This window comes from Pseudophryne corroboree, chromosome 2 (assembly GCF_028390025.1).
Source record: "Pseudophryne corroboree isolate aPseCor3 chromosome 2, aPseCor3.hap2, whole genome shotgun sequence".
NCBI lineage: Eukaryota > Metazoa > Chordata > Amphibia > Anura > Myobatrachidae > Pseudophryne > Pseudophryne corroboree.
Window position 1 is genome coordinate 123,720,922 of NC_086445.1, and position 19,990 is coordinate 123,740,911.

At 47.3% G+C, this 19,990-nt stretch overlaps 1 protein-coding gene across 1 annotated transcript in view; it reads right to left on the reverse strand.

Annotated features, from left to right (window-relative positions):
- MIPEP (mitochondrial intermediate peptidase) overlaps positions 1–15,328 on the reverse strand; it is a 294,841-nt gene extending 279,513 nt beyond the window's left edge. The window contains exons 1-2 of the mRNA XM_063951677.1: positions 15,084–15,328; positions 5,057–5,230 (exon numbers count right to left, since the gene is read on the reverse strand). Coding sequence (XP_063807747.1) covers positions 5,057–5,230; positions 15,084–15,233 — 324 coding nt within the window. The 5' untranslated portion in view covers positions 15,234–15,328. The remainder of the gene's footprint in view (positions 1–5,056; positions 5,231–15,083) is intronic.
- Positions 15,329–19,990: the final 4,662 nt, after the last annotated feature.

Consider the following 19,990-nt stretch of genomic DNA (forward strand, 5'->3'; position numbering starts at 1 on the left):
CGAGCGAACAACTCGGAATGACCACCAATGTACACAGTCTCCCTGCATCACACCAGCAAGTTACAACAGTTTAAATGGTATCAGATCAAAGGGATTCACCTTTACAGGATAGGAGAGGACAGAACTAGGTTATAAGGTGGTGTTTGGTATCCAGCTGTAGGGTATTTTAAGGGCAATATTCCGGTGTTGGTTTGCAGAAGATCGCACGCTCCTGCAAATAGTTATGCGCAGGAGCAGAATATAAATATAAACTGTATTTACTGTACATTTTTTATGCGGCAGGAACCCAGAGGAGACCACCTGCAAGGGCACCTGGAACAGACATCACCCACCTATTCAAACCAACCTATGACCTCTCCTGTACTGTAAATGACCATCCCTGTGTCCAATGAACAAAGAGATTACAGTATCCATTGTGTTAGGTTTTGGAATATTGTATAAAAGAGCCAGCTGCATGCCCGGCCAGTACACAGACTCTGAAGGTCATCTACCCTGATGACTGAGTACCAGACTGGGAAGCGCAGGCGAAACCAAACACGTATGTACCATTGACTGTAGCCATTATTCTATTGTATTGTATTGTTATTGTAACCCCCTTTCAGTAATTATATGTTGGTGTGTCGGAACCTGGCATTTTCAATACAATCTGGTGTTGTGTCTCCTTTCCCTGCTAAGTTTATAAGTGTATTACAATCACATGTGTAGTTGCTAAGGGTTCACGGAGTATCTTTGGGTGTGTACGCACTGAGTGTACTATGTACAGCCAGTGCGGTGTTTGTACGCAAAGTACGTACACGGTACGGGGCTCTGTACGCTAATGGTGTAAAAAGTACGTAGGTTAAGGATTGAGTATAGCGGCCGTAGCGGCTCCATTTAAAGTGTATTAAATGTATTTTTAAAGTGTTGCTTTTAGTCCTGTAAGTAAACCGACGTTTACAAGGGATACCAGGAATTCTCCCTCCTCTAGACCTTAAATCACTGCTCTGAGAGACTCCATTTTGAATTTGAACACCCTCAGGTAAGGGTTTCAACAATTTCAAGTACAAAATTGGTCTGACCAAACCATCCGGTTTCGGTACCACGAAAAGGTTTAAAAAATAACCCTTGTTTTGCATATGAGGTGGAACTGGGACAATGACCTGTGACTTTTCCAATTTTACGATGGCCTCCCATAGGATAGCCCTGTCAGCAAAGCTGGCAAGCCTGATTTCAAGAATCAGTGAGGCGGGAGTTTTTGAAACTCCAGTATGTACCCCTAGGACACAATATGCTGTACCCAGGGATCCAGGCCGGACGACACCCAGAAGTGTGAGTCTCGCACCCACCAGCCCGTTCTCCAGGCTCTGCGGTCCACCGTCCTGCTGATGATTTTGAGGAACCAGTAGCAGGTTTCTGATCCTGGGAGCCTGCGGGTGCAGGCTTTTTGGATTTTGCACGACCACCTCTAAAGAAAGTGGTAGGAGGCTTGGACTTTTTTGCCTTAGCGGTCCGAAAGGACTACGACACAGCTGAAGACAATGGTTTCTTCGTAGAAGGTGTAGCAGAGGGAAGGAAAGGTGACTTACCCCTGGTTGCCGTGGAAAACCACGCATCCAACGCTTCCCCAAATGAGCCTGACCTGTGTAGGGTAGGTTCTCCACACTTCTCCTGGATTCCGCGTTTGCAGACCATTGGCGTAGCCAGAGTCCCCTGCGAGCGGAGACTGACATGGAAGATATCCATGCAGTCAGCGTCCGCAGGCCCTTCATGGATTCCACCATGAACCCCGCAGAATCCTGTATGTTACGTAGAAACAATTCAATGTCACTTCTATCTATTGTATCCAAATCCTTTAGTAATGTGCCTGACCACTTTACTATGGCTTTAGAAATCCATGCACAGGCAATAGTGGGCCTTTAACGTCACTCCTGAAGCAGTGTATATGGATTTGAGCGTAGTGCCAATCTTACGATCAGCCGGTTCTTTTAACGCAGTAGATCCAGGGACAGGTAAAACCACCTTTTTAGACAGTCTGGAGACAAATGCGTCAACTATGGGTGGGTTTTCCCATTTTTTCTTATCCTCCTCAGGGAAGGGAAAAGCAACAAGAACCCTTTTTGGGATCTGGAATTTTTTCTCCGGGTTTTCCCAGGATTTTTCAAATATAGCATTTCATTCTTTTGACGCAGGGCAGGTTAGCAAGGCTTTCTTATTGTCAGTGAAGTAAGCCTCCTCAACCTGCTCAGGTGGTGTGTCATTAATGTTTAACACATCTCTAATGGCCTCAATCATGAGCTGCACCCCCTTTGCAAAGGAATGCGGCCCCCTCAGCACATCCTCATCACCGTCTGCTGTATCAGAGTCGGTATCCGTGTCATCTTGCATAATATGGGCAAGTGCACGTTTCTGTGGGAACATACTAGGTAATTTTGCAGGAATAGGAACAGAACCTGACCAAACTGCCATAGAATTCTTTAACACCTGAGTTTCAGTCTCAGTATGAGCTACCCTGGTAGAGATCTGAGAGGTCATCCCCTTAATAGATGATAACCACTCAGGCTCATTAATTGGGATCTGAGACAAAACATTACACTTCTGTGTACATGGAATGGTTCCCTCCTGAGAGGAAACATCCTCTGCAGCATATGACACAGAGTCCCTAGACACAGCTGTGAGAGACAACAAACACCCACACAGGCAAATGTCAGACACAGCCCCCCCCCCCCCCCTCCAAGTATGGCGCTGCTTTCCGCTCTTCAATTATTTATACTGGCCTGAGGATTTCTGCTGGCAGTGTAACCGAGGTCCCTGACAGACTTGCTGACCAGCGTAGGGCATCGGCGCTGGCTCAGGACGCCCCTCACAGCGCTGCACTATGTACAGCTGAGCATCCGGAGCACAGTTAATACTGCGCTCCCACCTTGTTGCCGCCATCTTCACACCGGCTCCCCGCTTGTTGAGGGGGGCGGTGACTCACTCGCCACCAGAATTCTTCTGGCTGTTAGGGGGTGGCGGCATGCTGCGGGAGCGAGCGGTCGCCTGGGGCGATCATCACTCTCAGGAGCTAATGTCCTGTCAGCGGAGATAGTGGCTCAAATCCCCTCAGGGCGGACACCCCCCCAGGTCCCACGAAGCAGGCTTTACTCTAAAGGTGTGTACACACGGTGAGATCCTTGCTATGGCTGATTTTGGCTATGCTATTTCCCCTGAACTCCCTGGAGTCCAGCACCACCGATTTTGACTAACTTTTCTTGAGATATGGACGATGTGTGCTTACGATTTTGGCTTATGTGAGATTTTGGCTTATGTGAGATGAACTAGATAGTACACAGATCTAGCAAGGATTGACTTGCCTGCACAGTCTATCTTTTCTTGCAATGCCGACTTGGCGGGACCGCGCATCGGGATCGCAAGGTGACTTTCACCTTGCGATCTGCACTAACTTTTCTTGCAATTTTGACTACATAGTCAAAATCGAAAGAAAATATCTCACCGTGTGTACACACCTTTAGAAAAATAATAAAAACTAAAGAAGCTCTAGGAGCTCCCCTAGCTGTGACCGGCTCTTACGGGCACATTTTCTAAACCGAGTCTGGTAGGAGGGGCATAGAGGGAGGAGCCAGCCCACACTCTCAAACTCTTAAAGTGCCGGTGGCTCCTAGTGGACCCGTCTATACCACATGGTACTAATGTGGACCCCAGCATCCTCTAGGACGTAAGAGAAATTGTGGCCCCATTAGCGCCACATAAATAAATGGCTCAAAGTTTGGCCACTTTGGGACTCCCACCATTTGCTCTATTTAGCAGGATCTCAGCACTGTCACAACCACATGAGAGCACCTGCTTGAATTAAAAATACTCCGAGCGGCTGTGCCAGACCCACTCACTTCGGAGAAAGCAGAGAAATGCTGAACGTAAGAGCAGCAGCGGGAAATGGTGTACAAAATACAGGACCCTGCTAAATACAACAAATGATAAGTATCCCATGAGAAGGTACAACCAAAGAACAATTACTGGGAAGGAAGGCGACTAGGTAAAATTTAAAATTATAAATGCAATCCCCTAAAATGATTACAGCAGCATTGTAGCCAAAGCTGTAAGTACTATACAGTGGTTCTGTAGCAGTGAAAAACATCGCCTTCAGTCTATTGTCATTTTCTCCTTCTAAACTGAACTCTCACACAGGTCACTCTCCTTATAGATTGTGTGTGTACAGTATGTGTGACTTTCATCAAAACCAATTCTATAGATTGTAAGCATGCGAGCAGGGCCCTCCTACCTCTGTCACTGTGCTATTACCGAGTTTTGTTTTATCACTGTTTCCAATTGTAAAGCGCAACGAAATTTGCTCCACTATATATATATAAAACGGTTATTATATAAATAATTAATTAGGAGTCTCTGTACAATATTACATTGACTATATAGGTATGTTATGCTCCCAAAGCACCTGATAAAACACTTTCCCCACTGTGCCTCTCCCCTCTAGGTGTGGGTCTCTCTGCCTCATTACACTCTGAAGTATCCCCTCCTGAGTGTGTGGCACTATGCCAGTCTATGGTGTGCCTCTCTGCAGACGCTGCATAGTAACTATCAGAGCATTGCTATATTCAGTACACAGTGCTTCTGGCAGGAGGAAGTGTGGAAGCATCATTCCTGTGACTCTTACAAGTACCTGATATTTGCTACATTCTGAAACCATACTGCAGTGACTACACAGCACCACTTCAGCTTGTAGAGTCAATATGCTGCTGTTTTGGATGAATGGAATACTAAACAGAGCTAAGTATTAGACCAGTGGTTCTCAAACTCGGTCCTCAGGACCCCACACAGTTCACGTTTTCCATGTCACCCAGCAGCTGCATTGTGTATCACCAACTGTCACATTTTAAAAATCTACAGGTGACCTGCAAAATATGAACCGTGTGGGGTCCTGAGGACAGTTTGAGAACCTGTGTATTAGACCAATGCATAGCTATCGATACTGCTTCTCTCTGCCACTACAGACTGAACATGTGATTAGCGCTATCCCTGCATGAATAAAATGGTGCGTAAGGATTTATAGGTTTGTTCTCACCAGGTCAGCAACTTTACATAGCTCATCGCTGAGTAGGTCAAACATCTTCACAGTGTCTGCGCTTGGAGGGGAAGTGCACACCTTCTCCACTAGGGACTCCGCTTTCCTCAGGGCATTATCTTGTACCACCTGAAACCCCTCAGGAGAACTCAACTCAGGAACACCAAACAGGCCCTAGAGAATATGAAAACACAATGTTAGACATGACTGACCTGAACGGCATAAGGCAGAACGTATGGCTGAATAAAAGAAACCTCATTCATACACTAGATGCAAGTAGAAACGGGTTGGGTATGCGTTGCCGCTGCTGGGGATCCCGGCGGTCAGCATACCGACTACGGTATCCCGGCAGCGGAATGCCGGCAGGGAAGGGGGGGGTGCGTGCGCTGTCGGGATTTAGAGGGGAGCGGGATGTAGCTGTCGGTAACGTGACAGACGGTCTCCTGACCACCAGTCACATAACTACATCCTGCAGAAACACTGAAAAAAAAAAATACTGAACAGAAAATGGAGATTTATGTCTGTATACCAGTTACACCCCATTGTATAATCCACACAATAATTTGAGGTCTGCGAGATATCATCAAGCAATCGTCAGTGTCTGTCCACTGGCACTCCAACTGTTGGAGAACAATATGCCCCGGTGCCCTCTGGTACAAATAAGTAAGACGAAAGGCAATAAAGCAGTCAGCGGCACTCAGGGTCTTGTTGTAGCAAACGGGTGTATTGAAAAAATCACTACATGAATCCCAACGTTTCGGGACAAACACGTCCCTTTGTCAAGGTGAATAACAAGTGAAAAGAAGAGAAGGACATACCTTTATACCAAGAAGTGAAGGCCCTCAGGTGCTCGTGCGTCCGGCGCCACCGGCTGCTCCCCGGCGTCTTCCGCTTACATCATCCAGCGGCACCAGGCGGTGCCATGGAGACCGGACAACGCCGGCGCTCCGCGTGACGTGCTGTAGTAAACAGAGGGAGAAAAAAAGAAAACAAAGAAAACAAAGCGCAAAGATACTGTGATTGATTGTGCCCCTTACCGAAAACTTTTGTGGCCATGCTGGACGGACCAGAAGAGTGTCTGTATCATATTGTAAAGGGTGCACGCATTGCTCATTTGGTCCGTCTGCATGGCCGATAATGTAACAAGATTAAATAAAAACTAGGTAAAAAGTACACAGTAGTAAAGGTGATAAGGGTGCACATAGATAAAAATTAATTTGGTACCCATTGCTCTCTGCCCTCTAGTCTCTTTCTGTTCGGTACCCGGGATATCTCTCAGCACTTTTTTTTTATTTTTATCTATGTGCACCCTTATCACCTTTACTACTGTGTACTTTTTACCTAGTTTTTATTTAATCTTGTTACATTACCGGCCAAACTGCATACAAAGAAAAAGGTTAAAAAAAAAAAATAATGTATACATTACCGGCCATGCAGACGGACCAAATGAGCAGGCTACAGTCCTCTTATACGCAATGATTTTCACTTATTCCACTTAATTGACTCCCACAGCACTCACACTCAGGTTTTATTTACTCATCATTGACCACTGCGGTTCCACTTAGGACAAATCACAGCAGGGCAACTCATTTGCCCCACATGCATTTATTTATTTATTTTTGTCCCAGACGTATGCACATCACCTACAATGTACAAAGGTCTATTCCTGTCCAAGAGCACAATGCGTGCACCCTTTACAATATGATACAGACACTCTTCTGGTCCGTCCAGCATGGCCACAAAAATTTTCGGTAAGGGGCACAATCAATCACAGTATCTTTGCGCTTTGTTTTCTTTTTTCTCCCTCTGTTTACTACAGCATGTCACACGGAGAGCCGGCGTTGTCCGGTCTCCATGGCACCGGTGGGCGCCGCTGGATGACGCAAGCGGAAGACGCCGGGTCTCGCCGGGGGGCAGCGCCGGACGCACGAGCACCTGGGGGGCCTTCACTTCTTGGTATAAAGGTATGTCCTTTTCTTCTTTTCACTTGTTATTCACCTTGACAAAGGGACATGTTTGTCCCGAAACGTTGAGATTCATGTAGTGATTTTTTCAATACACCCGTTTGCTACAACAAGACCCTGAGTGCCGATGACTGCTTTATTGCCTTTCGTATATGTATATGTTGCAGAAGCAGGCGGCACTCTCGGCATTTGAAATAAAGACAGACAAGCGAGTCTGATGTTCAACGTTTCAATGTCAAAGCGGCATTTTCATCAATGCCGAGAGTGCCGCCTGCTTCTGCATTATATACCATTGGACACAGCGTAGCTGTTACCATTAGGAGGGCACCGGCAGTACTATTTGATTTTACTTCCTTAGGGATTTGGGAGTGCCGTGGACTTTGTGCACATATTCAATACCAATTTCAACATAATCATGGCCGTGCTTTTACTGGGTTGGATCTCCCCTGCATACAGGCAAGTAGTGCCTCAAGAAATAACATCTATTACAGAGGTTCCCAAACGCTGTCCTCAAGGCACCCCAACAGTTCAGGATTTAGGTATATCCATGGCTCAGCACAGATAGTTAAATCAAATTGACTAAGGTGCTAATTAAGTCACCGGTGGTCAAGCATGGATACATTTAAACCCTGGACCGTTGGGGTGCCTTGAGGACCGAGTTTGGGAACCTCTGATCTATTATAAAGCTGGTGCATGACTATTGTGTAGTGTGGACACAATTCATTGTTTGATATACTGTGTGGTCACATTGTCCCATCTTTTGGGCTGCACATCAGATAGGATGATGCAGTACGGTTTTATTATTCATGTAACGATATATTGTGTCAATGTACGGCAGGCCATGTAGTCTGTACACCAAAACAATAATAAGAATTTACTTACCGATAATTCTATTTCTCGTAGTCCGTAGTGGATGCTGGGAACTCCGTAAGGACCATGGGGATTAGCGGCTCCGCAGGAGACTGGGCACAAAAGTAAAGCTTTAGGACTACCTGGTGTGCACTGGCTCCTCCCCCTATGACCCTCTCCAAGCCTCAGTTAGGATACTGTGCCCGGACGAGCGTACACAATAAGGAAGGATTTTGAATCCCGGGTAAGACTCATACCAGCCACACCAATCACACCGTACAACCTGTGATCTGAACCCAGTTAACAGCATGATAACAGAGGAGCCTCTGAAAAGATGGCTCACAACAATAATAACCCGATTTTTGTAACAATAACTATGTACAAGTATTGCAGACAATCCGCACTTGGGATGGGCGCCCAGCATCCACTACGGACTACGAGAAATAGAATTATCGGTAAGTAAATTCTTATTTTCTCTGACGTCCTAGTGGATGCTGGGAACTCCGTAAGGACCATGGGGATTATACCAAAGCTCCCAAACGGGCGGGAGAGTGCGGATGACTCTGCAGCACCGAATGAGAGAACTCCAGGTCCTCCTCAGCCAGGGTATCAAATTTGTAGAATTTAGCAAACGTGTTTGCCCCTGACCAAGTAGCTGCTCGGCAAAGTTGTAACGCCGAGACCCCTCGGGCAGCCGCCCAAGATGAGCCCACCTTCCTTGTGGAATGGGCTTTTACAGATTTTGGCTGTGGCAGGCCTGCCACAGAATGTGCAAGCTGAATTGTACTACAAATCCAACGAGCAATAGTCTGCTTAGAAGCAGGAGCACCCAGCTTGTTGGGTGCATACAGGATAAACAGCGAGTCAGATTTCCTGACTCCAGCCGTCCTGGAAACATATATTTTCACGGCCCCGACTACGTCCAACAACTTGGAGTCCTCCAAGTCACTAGTAGCCGCAGGTACCACAATAGATTGGTTTAGATGAAACACTGAAACCACCTTAGGGAGAAAATGAGGACGAGTCCTCAATTCCGCCCTGTCTGAATGGAAGATCAGATAAGGGCTTTTACAGGATAAAGGCCGCCAATTTTGACACGTGCCTGGCCGAGGCCAGGGCCAACAACATGACCACTTTCCATGTGAGATATTTTAACTCCACAGATTCAAGTGGTTCAAACCAATGTGACTTTAGGAACCCCAAAACTACATTGAGATCCCAAGGCGCCACTGGAGGCACAAAAGAAGGCTGTACATGCAGTACCCCTTTTTACAGACGTCTGAACTTCAGGTAGTGAAGCTAGTTCTTTCTGGAAGAAAATTGACAGGGCCGAAATTTGAACCTTAATGGACCCCAATTTTAGGCCCATAGACACTCCTGTTTACAGGAAATGCAGGAATCGACCTAGTTGAAATTCCTCCATCGGGGCCTTACTGGCCTCGCACCACGCAACATATTTTCGCCAAATGCGGTGATATTGTTTTGCGGTTACATCCTTCCTGGCTTGACCAGGGTAGGGATGACTTCATCCGGAATGCCTTTTTCCTTCAGGATCCGGCGTTCAACCGCCCTGCCGTCAAACGCAGTCGCGGTAAGTCTTGGAATAGACAGGGTCCTTGCTGGAGCAGGTCCCTTCTTAGAGGTAGAGGCCACGGGTCCTCCGTGAGCATCTCTTGAAGTTCCGGGTACCAAGTCCTTCTTGGCCAATCCGGAGCCACGAGTATAGTTCTTACTCCCCTCCGTCTTATAATTCTCAGTACTTTTGGTATGAGAGGAAGATGAGGGAACACACACACTGACTGGTACACCCACGGTGTTACCAGAGCGTCCACAGCTATTGCCTGAGGGTCCCTTGACCTGGCGCAATACCTGTCCAATTTTTTGTTTAGGCGGGACGCCATCATGTCCACCTTTGGTTTTTCCCAATGGTTTACAATCATGTGGAAGACTTCTGGGTGAAGTCCCCACTCTCCCGGGTGGAGGTCGTGCCTGCTGAGGAAGTCTGCTTCCCAGTTGTCCACTCCCAGAATGAACACTGCTGACAGTGCTATCACATGATTTTCCGCCCAGCGAAAAATCCTTGCAGCTTCTGCCATTGCCCTCCTGCTTCTTGTGCCGCCCTGTCTGTTTACGTGGGCGACTGCCGTGATGTTGTCCGACTGGATCAGCACCGGCTGACCTTGAAGCAGAGGTCTTGCTTGGCTTAGGGCATTGTAAATGGCCCTTAGCTCCAAAATATTTATGTGAAGTGATGTCTCCAGGCTTGACCACAAGCCCTGGAAATTTCTTCCCTGTGTGACTGCTCCCCAGCCTCGCAGGCTGGCATCCGTGGTCACCAGGACCCAGTCCTGAATGCCGAATCTGCGGCCCTCTAGAAGATGAGCACTCTGCAACCACCACAGGAGAGACATCCTTGTCTTTGGTGACAGGTTTATCCGCTGATGCATCTGAAGATGCGATCCGGACTCTTGCGTGGAATCTGCCGAATGGAATTGCTTCGTAGGAAGCCACCATTTTTCCCAGGACCCTTGTGCACTGATGCACTGACACGTGGCCTGGTTTTAGGAGGTTTCTGACTAGTTCGGATAACTCCCTGGCTTTCTCCTCCGGGAGAAAACACCTTTTTCTGGACTGTGTCCAGGATCATCCCTAGGAATAGAAGGCGTGTCGTCGGGATCAGCTGCGATTTTGGAATATTGAGAATCCAACCGTGCTGCCGCAGCACTATCTGAGATAGTGCTACCCCGACTTCCAACTGTTCCCTGGATCTTGCCCTTATCAGGAGATCGTCCAAGTAAGGGATAACTAAAACTCCCTTCTTTCGAAGGAGTATCATCATTTCGGCCATTACCTTGGTAAAGACCCGGGGTGCCGTGGACAATCCAAACGGCAGCGTCTGAAACTGATAGTGACAGTTCTGTACCACAAACCTGAGGTACCCTTGGAGAAGGGTAAATTGGGACATGTAGGTAAGCATCTTTGATGTTCAGAGAGACCATATAGTCCCCTTCTTCCAGGTTTGCAATCACTGCTCTGAGTGACTCCATCTTGAATTTGAACCTTTGTATGTAAGTGTTCAAGGATTTTAGATTTAAAATTGGTCTCACCGAGCCGTCCGGCTTCGGTACCACAAATAGTGTGGAATAGTACCCCTTTCCCTGTTGCAGGAGGGGTACCTTGATTATCACCTGCTGGGAATACAGCCTGTGAATGGCTTGCAATACTGTCTCCCTGTCTGAGGGAGACGTCGGTAAAGTAGACTTTATGAAACGGCGAGGGGGAGACGTCTCGAATTTCTTGAGACGGGCCCCCACCGTGCCTGAGACCGTTTGTAAAGCCCCAGCGTCATGCTGAGGACTTTGCGGAGGCGAGAGAGGGCTTTTGTTCCTGGGAATTGGCTGTTTGCTGCAGCCTTTTTCCTCTCCCTCTGCCACGGGGCAGAAATGAGGCGCCTTTTGCCCGCTTGCCCTTATGGGGCCGAAAGGACTGCGCCTGATAATACGGCGTCTTCTTAGGTCGAGAAGCTACCTGGGGTAAAAATGTGGATTTTCCAGCCGTTGCCGTGGCCACCAGGTCTGTTAGACCTACCCCAAATAACTCCTCCCTTTTATAAGGCGATACTTCCATATGCCTTTTGGAATCAGCATCACCTGACCACTGTCTTGTCCATAACCCTCTTCTGGCAGAAATGGACAGCGCACTTACTCTTGATGCCAGTCGGCAAATATCCCTCTGTGCATCACGCATATATAGAAATGCATCTTTTAAATGCTCTATAGTTAGTAATATACTGTCCCTATCTAGGGTATCAATATTGTCAGTCAGGGAATCCGACCAAGCCACCCCAGCACTGCACATCCAGGCTGAGGCGATTGCTGGTCGCAGTATCACACCCGTGTGAGTGTATATACATTTTAGGATATTTTACTGCTTTCTGTCAGCAGGTTCTTTAAGGGCGGCCGTATCCGGGGACGGTAGTGCCACCTGTTTAGACAAGCGTGTGAGCGCTTTATTCACCCTAAGGGGTGTTTCCCAACGTGCCATATCCTCTGGCGGGAAGGGTTATGATGCTAATAACTTTTTAGGAATTAACAGTTTTTATCGGGGGAAACCCACGCATCATCACACACTTCATTTAATTCCTCAGATGCAGGAAAAACTACAGGCAGTTTTTTCTCACCCAACATAATACCCTTTTTAGTGGTACTGGTATTATCAGAAATGTGTAAAAACATTTTCCATAGCCTCAATCATGTAACGTGTGGCCCTACTGGAAGTCACATTCGTCTCTTAATCGTCGACACTGGAGTCAGTATCCGTGTCGGCGTCTGTATCTGCCATCTGCGGTAACGGGCGTTTTAGAGCCCCAGATGGCTTTTGAGACACCTGGACAGGCACAGGCTGAGTCGCCGGCTGTCTCATGTCATCAATCTTTTGTAAAGAGCTGACACTGTCACATAATTCCTTCCATAAGCTCATCCACTCAGGTGTCGACTCCCTAGGGGGTGACATCTCTGTTACAGGCAATTGCTCCGCCTCCACCTCATTTTCCTCCTCATACATGTCGACACAACGTACCGACACACAGCACACACACAGGGAATGCTCTGATAGAGGACAGGACCCCACTAGCCCTTTGGGGAGACAGAGGGAGAGTATGCCAGCACACACCAGAGCGCTATATATATATATATATATATATATATATATACAGGGATAACCTTATATAAAAGTGTTTTTCCCCTTATAGCTGCTGTATTGTTATACTGCGCCTAATTAGTGCCCCCCTCTCTTTTTTAACCCCTTTCTGTAGTGTAGTAACTGCAGGGGAGAGCTAGGGAGCTTCCCTCCAACGGAGCTGTGAGAGAAAATGGCGCCAGTGTGCTGAGGAGATAGGCTCCGCCCCCTTCTCGGCGGCCTTTTCTCCCGTTTTTTTGTGGAATCTGGCAGGGGTTAAAATTCATCCATATAGCCCTGGGGGCTATATGTGATGTATTTTCGCCAGCCAAGGTGTTTTTATTGCTGCTCAGGGCGCCCCCCCCTAGCGCCCTGCACCCTCAGTGACCGAAGTGTGAAGTGTGCTGAGGAGCAATGGCGCACAGCTGCAGTGCTGTGCGCTACCTTGGTGAAGACAGGATGTCTTCTGCCGCCGATTTTTCCGGACCTCTTCTTGCTTCTGGCTCTGTAAGGGGGCCGGCGGCGCGGCTCTGGGACCGAGCTCCGAGGCTGGGCCTGTGTTCGGTCCCTCTGGAGCTAATGGTGTCCAGTAGCCTAAGAAGCCCAATCCACTCTGCACGCAGGTGAGTTCGCTTCTTCTCCCCTTAGTCCCTCGATGCAGTGAGCCTGTTGCCAGCAGGTCTCACTGAAAATAAAAAACCTAAAACTAAACTTTCACTAAGAAGCTCAGGAGAGCCCCTAGTGTGCACCCTTCTCGGCCGGGCACAAAAATCTAACTGAGGCTTGGAGGAGGGTCATAGGGGGAGGAGTCAGTGCACACCAGGTAGTCCTAAAGCTTTACTTTTGTGCCCAGTCTCCTGCGGAGCCGCTAATCCCCATGGTCCTTACGGAGTTCCCAGCATCCACTAGGACGTCAGAGAAATAGTGTTACATCATATTAGTCCATCAAGAGAATGCCACAGTGCGATGGAATCACCTTGATAGAGGAGCCACAAACCAAAATGGAAGGAAAAAAAAAAAAGGGGTGGACTATAAAACACATATCGTATTTAAATAGATTAAATGAAACCAGGGTTGCAAAAGGGGTGCAGTATGGTTTGCCGGCGCCGGAATCCCGACAGCTGGGCTAGAGCGAATGAGCCCCTTGCAGGCGCGCCACGCTATCTATTCTCCCTCCAGGGGGGTCATGGACCCCCAAGAGGGAGAAAAGAGGTCGGTACGCCAGCGGTCGGGATTCCAGCGCCTGTGGCCGCCGGCAACCTGAAGACCACCCTTTCAAAAGGGCTATGACAACGTTATAGACAACACCATCGTGAACATCCCTCTAGAACCCAACTGTTCAATTCATTTTCATTCCATTTAATTACATATCTATAGATCCGCACCATAACAGATTTATTCACAAGTATTCCTGGCATAACAAGTACCATCAGCGAAAAGACCTACAATTAAGGGGTATCCGTTCACATGGTCGACCATGTTATGGTCGACCATGTTATGGTCGACCATGTTATGGTCGACAGTCATTAGGTCGACCACTATTGGTCGACATGGACACATGGTCGACACATGAAAATGGTCGACACATGAATGGTCGATATGAGTTTTTTTACTTTTTTCTTTTGGGGAACTTTTCCATACTTTACGATCCACGTGGACTACGATTGGAACGGTAATCTGTGCCGAGCGAAGCGAAGGCACCATGCCCGAAGCATGGCGAGCGAAGCGAGGGTACGCGGTGCACTAATTGGGGTTCCCAGTCACTTTACGCAAAAAACGACACCCAAAAAAGTAAAAAACAAAACATGTCGACCTTTTCATGTGTCGACCATGTGTCCATGTCGACCATGCCAATGTCAACCAATAGTGGTCGACCTAATGACTGTCAACCATAACATGGTCGACCATTCATACCGGAACCCAATTAAGGGGCTACTCATCCACAGCATCACACTACTTGCAATCATAGGAGCCAGCATTGTGGGTGCTACAGTACCACCAATATTTGTGTCGTCCACAGTCACAGCTCTACACTTTATATTCACACACTGGATATAACAGGAGCACCTCCAATTAAAAAAAAAAAAAAAAAAAAGTCTCTCCCACACTTGCTGTAATTCCCAGGTAACAGGGCTTCAGAGCCGGAATGACAACCTGGGTACACTTCTATTACACAGAGTGTCCCTGTCACACTGTACCACAATACTGCACTTGCAGTATTTTTAATGGGTTATGGATAAATGGGTTGCCCTAGAAAGGTCACCCCAAAAAGGTACATGGTAAAAAGGTCGACATGTGTTGTTTTTGTATGCATATAGACAGCAAGAGGTGGAGAAAGCAATGAGCACAGCAAGAGTATCCTGCAATGACATTGGTGGGGCACATGTACTGTACAACACAGCACTCATCTCTGTGCCCGATGGGTTACACTGCCCGTGCCCCACATGAGCAGGTGACACTGGCGCAACCTCTGCATTCAGGTGAAGGGTGGAATAGGACACCAAGAAGACACGTGATCTGCCCGGGCAGCCGCTCACCGTGCTCTTCTCCAGCACATCCAGCCTCCACTGCGGCTTCACGTTAAACGCGGCCCCGACTGGCGACCAGCCCGTGCTGACCGAGCGCAGCCTCTGGCCACCTCCGGCCTGGTGCCAGAGGGCGAGAAGGACCCTCCGCACGGACAGCATGCTGCAGCTGCACTGTAATAGATCCCGGCACCGGCAAACCACAGGCCCGGAAATCTGCTGCGGGAGGGGACGTTACACACTGCCAGGCGCCGATTGGTGGAGACAGTATGTTTGTGATTAACCCCTCACGTCACTACCCAAGGGCTACTAAAGAGGCATGTGGAGGTGTCACCCATAGCAACCAATCATATTCTATCTTTCATTTTATAGCATTGCTTTTTATAGTAAATGATACATTTGTGTTCTATGGAAGGTTTGATACATCTTCTCCTTAGATGACATGAGAGACACATTTAGGTGGGGGTTTTTTTGTTTGTTTTTTTTATTATTATTTTGCTATCTCCTGGTATAGAGAGGGTGCTGTTTTCATTTGTTGAGTTATTGGAGTGATTTTAATATATATTTTTTAAGGAGTATTTTTTTGGGGTGGGTATAGTTAGGGCTGTTCTTTCTTTTACTAATAGTTTTAAATAAACAATGGAAGGTACAAAGAATGTGCAATAAGTTTCTGGATGTACAAAAAGTATTATATTTACAAACTGGGAGGTCTATTATTAACATTATTTTTATTAAAATAATGTGAAAAAGGGTGGTTTCACACCCTTTTACACATTATTTTAGTATCACCTGAATGTATTAAAGGGCATTTCGAGCAGTTTTCATGAAATACTGCTCCAAACCCTTTAATTCACTTTTTAGTAAGCCACGTCGCATTCCCCATACTTCTGGGAAATGCAATCTGACCAGATTTACTAAAAACAAAAAATGTGAAAAAATACCGCAGTGTGCCCTGTGATAATCTCGCCAGTTCAGGCTGGCGAGATAACAGGGCAGCACTGAGATAGGGAGGTATTTGCCCAGTTTTCTCTGCCCTTGGCAGAAAACTGAGCGGGACCAGGCTCCAGAGATCAGCTGCTGTCCGCCGGGTCCCCCATGTGCTGCAATGTGACCCCGGTGCAGTAAAGTGACACTGCAAAGCGGTAGCGCACTTTACAGCAGCGGGGATCACTGCAGCGCACAGGATCCGGCGCCGAGCAGCCCTGCAGAGGCAGCGCGAACCGGCTCCCTGGACTGGTAAGTATATTGATCTGCTGGGGGGGAGTCCGTGGCACGCTGTGTAGTCGCGACGGGGGGGGGGGGGGGGGTAGACCGGGCGGGGGTGGCGCATGCGCAGCAGGACATCGAGGTATTTTTTACAAAAAAATACCCCGATGATGCTGCAGAGTGTCATCGCAGGGACAGAACTTGACCGCAAGCTCTGTCCCTGCATGCAATAATTGATACATCCCTGCGATGAAATCAATTTTCGCAGTGCGAGTTTGTGCTATTTTATCACCTGTCATCCGCATCCTGGATGCGGATAGTGATAAATAGGCCCTTAAGTGAACATTACATTTCCCAAAAATAAAAAAGAAATTAAGTATTCTTCAGATGAATCTTTGCAAAGATGCATTATTATTATTATTATTATTATTATTATTATTATTATTACATTTTATTTATAAGCCGCTACAAGTGTTTTCCAGTGCTGTACATACAGCAGACATTAGAACAATACAGGGTACACAGAACTTAACATCACATTAACTGAAAAACGAAAACAGAGCACAGGTAACAATTAGCACCACAATTCTTAGTACACTATACAGCGAAGAAAAGGAGTAATCAGGAGCTGTTGGAAGATAAACACTAATGAGCGAGAGAAGATATGGGTATAGACAGTCACTGAGTAGGAGAGAGCTGGAATTGACGTGTGAGAGAGGAGGGCTGTGAGAACAGGAGGGAAGAGGGCCCTGCTCCAAGAAGCTCACTGTCTAGGGAGTAAGTGCTCAAACCACTTGGCGAAGTAGCTGGACCAGTCTGAAGCTGGTATGTCTCCTACCTGCTGGATGAAGGTCTCTACTGCAGCTTCTGGTGGCTCAAAACGAATCCCACGCATCTTGTTTATATACAAGTTTGTAAAATGTTGGAATTAGGAGTGTCATCACGTTTTTAGGTTGGGAGGGGCAAGATATTTCATTTTGGTGCCCCTAAATCGCTGAAAGGCAGGGGCATCTGGTCTTACCCAACACTCTATCTATCTATCTATCTATCTATCTATCTATCTATCTATCTATCTATCTATCTATCTATCTATCTAATCTATCTATCTTATCTATCTATCCATCTATCTATCTATCTATCTATCTATCTATCTATCTATCTATCTATCTATCTATCTATCTATCTATCTATCTATCTAATCTATCTATCTATCTATCTATCTATCTATCTATCTATCTATCTATCTATCTATCTATCTATCTATCTATCTATCTTATCTATTTATCTTATCTATCTTATCTATCTATCTATTTTGTAAAATGTTGGAATTAGGAGTGTCATCACGTTTTTAGGTTGGGAGGGGCAAGATATTTCATTTTAGTGCCCCTAAATCGCTGAAAGGCAGGGGCATCTGGACTTACCCAACACTCTATCTATCTATCTATCTATCTATCTATCTATCTATCTTATCTATCTTATCTATCTTATCTATCTATCTTATCTATCTATCTCTATCTATCTTATCTATCTTAGCTATCTCTATCTATCTTATCTATCTATCTATTTATCTTATCTATCTATTTATCTTATCTATCTTATCTTTCTATCTATCTATCTATCTATCTATCTATCTATCTATCTATCTATCTATCTATCTATCTATCCACCTATATATCTATCCACACACACACAATCACATTTATGTTAAAAACAGCAGAGAAGACACTATGGCAAAAGCAGATAATAGTGTATTGGAATAAAATTACAAGTGGCCCCTTTATTCTTTATTGAGTTTTAGACATGACAAAGGGGATTATGTCCATCCTGACACATAGGGGGTGATTCAGACCTGATCGCTGTGCTGCTAATATTATTGTCCTGTGTTCAGATAGTCGTCGCCAAGGGGAGTGTAAATTTGCCCCATGCACGTGTGCGATCGCATGTGTACGCCGAGCTTCAAATGTACCTTAGTCAGCGGACAGCTGCAAATCCATTCGCACCACCACCGAATGATTTTACCAGTGTGTGCAGTGTGTGCGCAGCTCAGGATTTACTCCTGCAGTGCGATGAGAACATGAGAACAAGCTGATCGGGGCTGGAGCTGACGTCACACACCCTCCCTGCATTTTTCCAGACACACCCAGTACCACACACTCAGTTACCACCCACAAATGGCCTCTTCCTGTCAATCACCTTGCGAACGATCGTGCAATCGAAATTTTCGTACCAGCCTGTCACTGTTTGTCGATGCCCGTGGTTGTCAGGGGATGCGTGTGCGCATTGCGGTGCATACACATGCGCAGTCTATCAATAATCGCCCACTGCGTGAAAACGCACAGCAGTGATCAGGTCCTAATCGGGCTCATAGTTGCCTACCCTCCCTCATTCTGCAGGAGACTCCCTGATATAGTAGCAATCTCCCTAAGGGTGTGTACACAAGGTGAGATATTTTCTTACGATTTTGACTATATAGTCAAAATCGTAAGAAAAGTTATTGCAAGATCGCAAGGTGAAAGTCACCTTGCGATCCCGATTCGATGCCGATGCGCGGTCTTGCGCGGTCGGCATCGCAAGCCTAGATAGACTGTGCAGGCAAGTCAATTTTGACTATCTATAGAAGAGATAGTCAAAATTGACACTTAGCCAAAATCGCACATAGGGGGTCATTCCGAGTTGATCGCTAGCTGCATTCATTCGCTGGGCAGTGATGAGGCAAAAAAATGGCACTTCTGCGCATGCGGCGCAATGTGAATGCGCGACGTACTATTACAACGAACGTTGTCGTTTCACACAGGCAGGGCCGTAACTACGTGTGTGCCAAGTGGGCTTGGCACACAGCGCAGTTGCCCTGAGGGCGCACAGCCAGCGGCATGTAATGAGTCAAATTGACTCATTACATGCCGCCTCTGCTGTGTGCGCCGGGTGCCGCGCTGTGAGCACAGCTACAGCGCCGGGCAGCAGAGAAGGAGGAGGAGGGAGGGGGAGCAGGGAGCCGCAGCAGCGCTATTTCATTGGTAGTAAGCGCCGCTGCAGCATCCCCCTCTCCTTCCGTATTGGCTGCCCGACGCCAGGCAGCCAATACGGAAGGAGAGGGGGATGTTGCAGCGGCGCTTACTACCAATGAAATAGCGCTGCTGCGGCTCCCTGCTCTCCCTCCCTCCTCCTCCTTCTCACCTGCCTGCACAGAGAGGGAGCTGCACGAGGGGCCTGTCAGCGGGGAGAAGGTAAGTATAGCCCTCTCTCTCTCTCTCTTTTTCTCTCTCTCTCTCTCTTTCTCTCTCTCTCTCTCTCTTAGGGGGACACCGTCTGCCGCAATGTGTAAAAAGGGGTCCTGGCTGCCGCAATGTGTAAAAAGGGGGACTGGCTGCCGCAATGTGTAAAAAGGGGTCCTGGCTGCCGCAATGTGTAAAAAGGGGTCCTGGCTGCCGCAATGTGTAAAAAGGGGGACTGGCTGCCGCAATGTGTAAAAAGGGGTCCTGGCTGCCGCAATGTGTAAAACGGGGGCCTGGCTGCCGCAATGTGTAAAAAGGGGGACTGGCTGCCGCAATGTGTAAAAAGGGGGACTGGCTGCCGCAATGTGTAAAAAGGGGGACTGGCTGCCGCAATGTGTAAAAAGGGGGACTGGCTGCCGCAATGTGTAAAAAGGAGGACTGGCTGCCGCAATGTGTAAAAAGGGGTCCTGGCTGCCGCAATGTGTAAAAAGGGGTCCTGGC